The sequence below is a fragment of the Camelina sativa genome, chromosome 11 (genome assembly GCF_000633955.1).
Source record: "Camelina sativa cultivar DH55 chromosome 11, Cs, whole genome shotgun sequence".
NCBI classification, from domain to species: domain Eukaryota; kingdom Viridiplantae; phylum Streptophyta; class Magnoliopsida; order Brassicales; family Brassicaceae; genus Camelina; species Camelina sativa.
Window position 1 is genome coordinate 41,951,522 of NC_025695.1, and position 8,582 is coordinate 41,960,103.

Below are 8,582 nucleotides of genomic sequence, written 5' to 3' on the forward strand. Positions count from 1 at the left end.
TTTTTTTTTTTTTTTTGGTGTAATGTTAAAATTTATACCAAACAGAAAAAGGATTACATCGTTCAATGGAATCCCAAAAAACATAAACCTAGCTCTTTAACACAGAAAGCAATGGAACATTTTACTTAAGAAAATAAGAGCTTTGCCACACTAAAGTGGCCTGACGATACAACCGAAATAATAGCCTAAGAGAGAGATTCCGGCAGCTGGATCCTCTGACGAGAAGGAGATGAGTCGATTACGTATTGTGCGATCAATTAGAGACTTAGTAGTTGCAATGGAGCGTGATTCCGTGGAGAAGACTCTGCGATTACGTTCCTTCCAGATTTCATACATCACTGTTTGCATCAAGAGCTTGAAAATCTTACAAGCGAAAGCAAGAGGAGAGGATTGGACATTGGTGACCCACGAGGATGCATTCACAAGCGAAACAGGGGGGTTAGGAGATATTCTCCCTGCTAGTGATAGCCATAGGGCCTTAGAGAATTCACATTCAAAGAAGAGATGGTTATGTGACTCCAATCCGGATGTACAGAGCACACACGTTGTAGGAACTGTCATCCCCCACCGAGACTACCTATCTCTCGTGTTCAAGCGACCCTGAACTGCCAGCCATTGGATAAAAGAGAACCTTGGCACTGCCTCTTTGAACCAAACACTTTTGAACCAAGGCACCGAAGGAGAGCTCTCCTTTATTTGCAACCAAGTTCCTTTGGATGAAAATTTGTCTGTATACATACCTGAGGGGTTCCTCCATTGGTACCCATCGGGACCTCTAAGAGGAGATGGCAGTGTTACAGCAGAGAGGCAGATTTGCAATTGCTCTACTTGGAGAGATCTGGCATTGGGGAAGAACCACTGGCCATTTCGGGTAGCCTCCGGGACTGTTGCTCCTTTGGGGATACGCAACTCCCTTGGTCCCAAATCACCAAAGTAATCAATGAGGGGTCCTAGACTTGTCCAATAATCATACCAGAACAAAGATTTACACCCGTCACGAACCTGGCAACGAAGTAGGCTCTTGAGAGTAGCCTTTAGATCAATCATCTTCTTTAGATTCCAGGAAAAACGCGGAGAACTTTCCATAAGCTAGTAGTTCCTGCGCCCGAAGATATTGAAATCTAACCACCTGACCCAAAGGGAGCTGGGCCTGGCGAAAAGATGCCACACCTGCTTCAGTCTGAAGTCTGTTGCAAACTATTCAAGGGAGCGAATGCATAGACCACCTTCCTGTTTTGTTTTGTTTCGCAAAGGTCCTGCCATGCTACTCGCTCTCCTCTTGCAGAGGAGGTTGCGTTTTTCCAGAGGAACGCAGCACAGAGTAGAGTCAATCTTTTGATAAAAACCCTTCGGCAAAACAAAAACTTGGCTCCAAAAATTTACTTTACCGTAAATAACAGAGACAATTAGGCAAATTTTCCCTGCGTATGAGAGATACTTTGCGGTCCAACAATGCAACCGATCCGTTATCTTCTGGATAAACGGTTGAAGAGTGGGTAAAGACAGTTTGGTGGGGCTTAGAGGTAGTCCCAAGTATCTTGTAGGAAAGGACCCGAGCTTTATTCCAACCAAATCAGAGAGCGCAACCGCCTCTGTCTCATCAAACCCTCCAAGGAAAAGTTCTGATTTTGTTGGATTCATGTCTAACCCTGTATAGGAGTGAAATTGTTGGAGTATATCACAGATGCCATGCAGGGAGTGGTGAGACCCATCAGAGAAAACAAGGAGGTCATCGGCGAATGCTAAGTGAGTGAGAGAAGGAGAGATACACAAATGATGTGCAGAAAACTTGCCTTGCTCAGCCCCCAAATCCAACATTCTTGAGAGAACCTCCATGACCATAATGAATAGGTAAGGTGATAGGCAATCCTCTTGCCTTAACCCTTTCTCCCCTTTGAAAAAACCCGCTAGCTCATTGTTTATTGCTATAGAGAAACGTAGCGTGGATATACACTCTCTTATCCAGGCTCTGAAGAGGGGAGGAAAACCTTGGGCTTCCAATAATTTAAAAATGAAATCCCAGCAGACATAGTCGAAAGCTTTCCTTATGTCAACTTTAATCAGAGAGCTCTTGGGGCACAAAGCTTTCTCATAGTTCCGAATAAGTTCTGAGTCCAACAAGACATTCTTTCCCAGGCTTCGCCCACTCAAAAAAGCTGCTTGGTTTGGAGATATGCAATCTTGAAGAACCGGCTTTAAGCGCTTAGCTAGGATTTTTGAGATAACTTTGTAAACCAGGTTGCAGCATTTAATGGGTCAAAAGTCGGTAAGAGAAGAGGCTTCTGGAGTCTTTGGGATGAGGGTGATAATGGTTGTATTCAAGTCTTTAAGGAGACGACCGTTCCTGAAGAATTCTTGAACGGCGCGTTTAAGGTCAAGACCTACAGTAGCCCAGGAGGATTTGAAAAACTCAACCAGATACCCATCAGGTCCAGGAGACTTATTCGATGGCATGGAGAAAATAGTGTCCCTTATCTCTTCCTCTGTTACCTTTCGCAGCAACTCTTCGGCCTTAGCATCCGAGCACCTGAATGGAAGGAAGTCTTGAAGGTATTGAATGGAAATTGGAGAGGTAGGTAGGTCCATGTACCCTAATATAGACGCAAAGTAGTCCACCGCATGCCCTTTTAACTCTGCTGGTGAGGAGATCTTCCTTCCCTCTGAGTCAGTGAAGAAATGGATATGGTTCTGCGCGTTCCTCTGGATTACCGTTTTGTGGAAAAAAGTAGAGTTTTTGTCCCCAAGGTGCAACCACTAGATGCGAGATTTCTGGAAAAAGAACTTCTCCTCAGCTAACATTAGCTTATTCCAACTCTCAGAAGCAATATTCTCCTCTCTTGCCAAATCAACAGACGGGAACTTAGAAATTGCCTTTGCAGACCAGCAACCTCTTCTGCCTTCTCCTGAACCCGTTGTGAAATCCCACTGAAGTGAGAACGATTTAACCTGCGAAGACACGGTTTCAGCAGCTTCTGTGCCCGTGCTAGTTTGAACTGGCTTGATCCGACTATTGAAGGAGCTGCCCACTCTGCCTCAATATCAGCTGAAAAATCAGGGTGATCTGAAACATGACAAAAGTACTTGAAAGGTCGAGTTATCACATGATGAAGATTAGGGACCAGGAGTAAACAGGGAGCATGGTCTGATTGGTCAGGGTCCAAGAATTCTGCGTAAGCATCAGGAAAACTGCGAGCCCATTGCTCATTGATGAGGGCATGATCAATGCGAGTAGAGGTCGGATCTTCCTCCCTATGGTTCCACCATGTGAAAGGGAGACCTTTGGATGGGGCTTCGAAGAGATTTGAATCTTGTAGAGCTAACTGGAAATCAATCACCCCCTGCATATCAATGTTTCTCAAAATTAAACATAACTAACAAAGTGAAGGTGGAGATGTCGAACATCCTTCAAGTTTGTTGGATCTTTCAATGGAGTTTCGTTATAACTTCGAAGAGAAGTGGAAAACTTCTTCTTTCATGTGATGTCATGTCTCACAAAATTCACTCATTAGGCAAAGGACAAAAAAGTCATCAACAGTGATGTTTGTATGTAATATTGTACCTTTCACTATTATAATGGCTAAATCTGAATCTCACTCCTAAAAAATACCTATTTTTATAAATTTCCCTGATATTAATTAGATTCAATATGCAAAAAAAATTAATATTTTCTAGATTCAATACATAGGACAAAATAATTATTTTGCCTTAAAATGGTTTTAACTTTTATGTAATCAAAGATGCTTATTAAATTAGCTGAATAAGCTTTGGTCATGATCACTTTTTTTATTCTCTGCTAAATTATATATACATGAACAATATCTTCAAAGAGGAACAATCCTGTTTTAATTAAAATAATTGAGAATCGAAAAGAGTTTGAAAATGGGTTCTTCCAAATTGTTGGTTGCATTCACTCTCGTGGTTGTGATGGCCATTTCCTATGACCTCTTCGATGGTATGTCTCTTTTTACCTAAACCATTATTATATTTTACTTCGTTCATTACTTTTTTTTTTTCTTGGTATTTCAGTTCCTTATTTGTTTTTAATGATGATTGTAGGAATAGGAATAAATGCAAGAACTGTGCCTCCGACTTGCTACGAAAGTTGTAACGCAACATTTCATAGTCCAGAATGTAACAAAATGTGTGTAGGATTGGCTTATAAAGATGGTAGCTGCATGTATCCTCCCCCTGCCCTTGATGGTCCTCCTCAGAAGCGACGTTACTTTCCTCGTTGTTGTTGTAACCCTATCATTCTTCCACCTTCTTCTTCTCTTTGATCAATTTATATATTTTGGTTTAAAGACATATATCTAATATCATATGGAACTATAATAATAAAAATAATTAATTTATTATTGACTGTATTTGTCGTTCTAGATTTATTTTAAATAGGATTTTCATGATTCCCATATAATAGAACAAGCAGTTATCATTATATAGAAATGTAAAATAAAAATCTTCAAACTACTATTATATCTAAATTTCATAATTTTTTTTGAACAAATAAACTCTTATATTGAAAACAATTTTTAAATGAGAGTTATTGGTATGAGATTTGAATAAAGTCTTAAAGACTTTAAATGTTATGTCGAATCTGTTGTTATTAAATCAAGATTTTATTAAACTCTGCTAAAGTTTAGTGTTATTAGTTTGTGATTTGTAAAACGTCATTTAAAATCTTAACAAATTTGCGTTATTGGATTCAGATTTTTATAAAGTCATTAAAGTTTTTTTTTTTCCAACCAAACATTAAATTAGAAAATAACTCCAAGAAATGTTGCCCAAACTGGAGGATAAGAGTTTACAAATGATAATTCTGAAACTAAAGATCTCGAAGAACGAGCAAGACAGTCTGCTCTCACATTTGACGTACGTTGAATCATGGTAAGAGTGAAGGCGGGGAGAGATGATGTGAAGTGGCTGAAATCGTCTAGCAAATTGGAGAATGCGGGCCATTTATCTGGAGACTGCACCATCGCCACTAACTATGCACAATCCGTCTCGTAAGCTTGACAATTAACACCTTCATTGTGGAGAGACTCTATACCCCAAATCAACACTTGTTATTCCGAATGAAGGGTGGAAGGGCTTCGTCTAACACATCGTGCTCCCAAAAGTAACATTGTGTCCTCACCATTGCAATACCACCAACCCAACCCCATAAAACGATTCGAATCCTTCCTAAATCCATGGACCTGACAGCAAAAAGAGGGTTCCGGGAGTTCCGATAAATCCGGAGGAACCTGGACTCCCACGGAAAAGGACTTGGCCTCCTCCAACAGCAATTTATCATTAGTAGTCTGATTAATAACATCAATTGGCTCTGCCTGTGGTCCCTCAAAAACTTTTTTATTCCTTTCCTTCCAAATTGACCATAAAATCCAAGGTAGACGGAAACGAATATCTGAAACTCCCGATTGAGAAGATGCTCGCCAGAATATAAAACCAAATTTGAATACACTGAATCATAAGGGAATCCATCAAGAAGTAGTAAAACCTGAGACATCTCCCAGATCCTACGCAAATGAGGACACTCGATAAGAGCATGATTTATAGTTTCAACCACAAAATCACATCTCTTACAAAGGGTATCACACCGCACACCCCGATGAGCAAGTCGTTCCAGCACTAGAAAGAACCGGAAGCTAGCTGCCAGAAGAAATGTTGAATCTTCGGGGGAACTTCAAGTTTCCAGGCTATTTCCCTAAGGGCGGTACACGTCGGTCCATACTCAATTTCCCTAATCAAATCTCGTGCAAGCCGATAGCCCGATTTAACCGAATATTTTGCTGTTTTTGTGAAATGCCAACATACTAAGAATAATCGGGATTTCCTCTGGATCCATGAACTCCTCGAGAATAGGCAAATGTCATTCCTTAGTAACTGGGTTTATTCAATGGTTAATGAATTCAATTAAAATAAAGAATCTAAGATTGTTAATGAATTCAATTATTATGTTATTGGTTCATGATTTTATACACTTTTTTCACAAAATAAAATCATGGAAAATATCACAAAAATACAAAGAATGTTTATAGCATTCTACAAAATTTTAGAAAACTAATCAACAAATCAACAAAATTATAGAATATTTTCTAGCAATCCTTAAAAAATCTTTCACTTATTCACTTTTGATGATTTTGTCAAATTCTTCAAAATTATTTATACATTAGAATCCAATAACACCCCCTTAGTATTCTTCGCAACCTCATCGACTTGGCGATTACAATCTCGGATGATGAAAATAAAACTACACGAGATAATGATTTATATAGAAGCAGAATATCTTGGTGAATCCCGTGAAATTCCTTTAGTTGGAGCTTCGAATTGAGGGCATTGACTAACGATAGAGATTCAAAGGCGAACAAGATGATTAAAAAATCCGATGCAATGGCAACTTCCACGGCTGTGGGAGTTTCTAAAGCTTCGATCATTGATATGTTACGGTTTTGACTCACTTTGACCCCGTTTATTTGATAGTTTTGTAGTTGTTTGAGTCCTTTTCAGGTTATAATAAGAGGCTAGGAAGCTAAAAGCAAGGATTGGAACAGCAGGAGCAATCGGAGCAGAAAGGAGTTGAATTGGAGCAGAAAAGCTGATTTTAGACCCAGGAGCACATGCTCCCGATTTCCGAGCACATGCTCCCAACTCTACGGTTTCATGACGACACGTGGCAAGCATCTAGGCGCCGATTCCCTGCCTAATTCCCCTTATTTTAGGCGATCCTTTGTGAGAGAAAGAGGGCTGAGATCGCTTTTTAATAGGGAGATTTGAATTTGGAATCTTTCCTTATTTTTCTCTACTTGTATGCTATTTAACCTAGGGTTTTTAGGAGAGAGGGATATACCTTTTTCTTTTGTTTTTGAGCGACGTTTTTGTGAGAGGGAGAAGAGCGGCTACCTTGTGAAGCATTCTCTGAACCCTTTTTATTTTTATGTCATTGAATTTCTCATCTTTTGCTATGATTCATTTCTCTATGTCTGAGTAGTTTTCTTTGCTAGATTAGGGGTTTCAAAAGGGGTTTCATGGGTTAGCAACAGAACACAAATAGGGCTTTATATAATCGATTGTCTTCACTATTGTTAGACTTAATGCTTAGGTTGATTTGATCACCCAATCTATGATTCTAGGTTTATCTATTCATCAAAAGTGTAATAGGTTGCTAGAAAAGACATTAGTGGGCAAATTATCCTAGACCTGCGAAAGTTGATGTGTAGGTGATTTGTGAACTTATCATTCCTGTTCTTTAATGCTTGTCTGCGATTCTGGGCTCAAACGACAGTTTAGGGTTTATGGACCGCCGAGCATGTGCTCCGGATGTCTGAGCATGTGCTCCGCGTTTCCGCACAGAATCGATCAGATAGAGTTATTGATACCACGACAGTGGATCAGTTTATATTTATGTTTGAGTTCTAGACTGGTACTTAATCTATGCCCTGAATAGTTGTTTAGTTGCTATCTCTGAAATTCCCGAGAATTACCCCTGATCTAGTGTTTTGCTTATTGCCTTTTTATACCGTTTTAATCGCGTTACTGTTACCAAACAACTCCAACTTTGAATTGTCTTAGCTTGAAATTGAACCAATAGAACCATAGAGTAAAACTTGGTCTTCGTGGGATTCGACCCCTAAGTACTACTTCTTTGCTGTGCACTTGCAGTAGGAAAATAGGGTTTAAAACTCTTTGTATCAACCATCAGTGGGGATCCGATGAAGTGGTTAGATCTGACCCTTGTTGGGTGATTTGATATTTTCGATTTTTGAAGACCCAACCAATACTAGCTTTCGCATCTTTAACCAAGGCAGCGTCGGTGCAACAAGTAATTAGGTCACTTGCATGTTGTTCTTGGGATCTCAGTGTTTGCATCGGTTGATTTGGCATTGGTGGTTTTATAATTTGCGCTTATTGCCATTTCTTAGCCTTTAACACTGCTAACATTAAGGTTTCTTCTGCAGGGACCTGTTTCTTGCTAAACAGTAGGTTGGTGAAATCCATATGGTCCAGAAAATCCACGGAAACATAAGTCCTCCACCGATACCAGTCGGGAGGAGACACATTAGACGATTCAGAGCCATGGTTCCTGATTGGATTGAAGATATTTGCTTTGGGACGAAAATCTCCTTAAACGGGGCTTGCTTCCAAATTTTCCTCGCAAAGAGGCAATGGAAGAAAATGTGAAGTTCAGATTCACTTGCTTCGGAGTGCGGGCAAAGGACTGACCCATTGACTTGTCGATGCAAAAGATTCGGCTTTCTGAACTGCCTTCCAAAGTAGCATCTTTGTTTTTGGCGATGACTTAGGAGACTAAATGTGAGATTTTCAGTTAAAGGAAGATGGACTTGAGTGAGTAACATTATGCACTGCGGCATCCCCCTTTGATTTTTCTTCAAAGTAGCCAGATTTGGTTGAGTATATGTCATCTCGGGAAGGTAATACCCTGCTTACTGGGTTTCAGGCTTAAAATTGATTTCTCATGCGCCGGAAATACTTTTTGAATTAGTTCTTTGTTCGAGGACCAGGATTCAGGGAGGAGAAAGTCAGCCACCATCCAATCTTTGGATTCTTCTGTGTGGGGGGGGGGG

The 8,582-nt window shown here is 40.0% G+C and overlaps 1 protein-coding gene across 1 annotated transcript; it reads left to right on the forward strand.

Annotated features, from left to right (window-relative positions):
* Positions 3,821–4,320, forward strand: LOC104725944 (defensin-like protein 69). The gene is made up of 2 exons (XM_010444696.2): positions 3,821–3,952; positions 4,057–4,320. The coding sequence occupies exons 1-2, from the start codon at positions 3,880–3,882 to the stop codon at positions 4,275–4,277; spliced, it is 294 nt and encodes a 97-aa protein (XP_010442998.1). The 5' UTR covers positions 3,821–3,879; the 3' UTR covers positions 4,278–4,320.

Bases quoted from the DNA above. Each gene is read 5' to 3' on its own strand.
- LOC104725944 (XM_010444696.2), top strand. From the start codon at position 3,880: ATGGGTTCTTCCAAATTGTTGGTTGCATTCACTCTCGTGGTTGTGATG. The intron at 3,953-4,056 runs GTATGTCTCTTT...TGATGATTGTAG, and splicing joins TTCCTATGACCTCTTCGATG to GAATAGGAATAAATGCAAGA.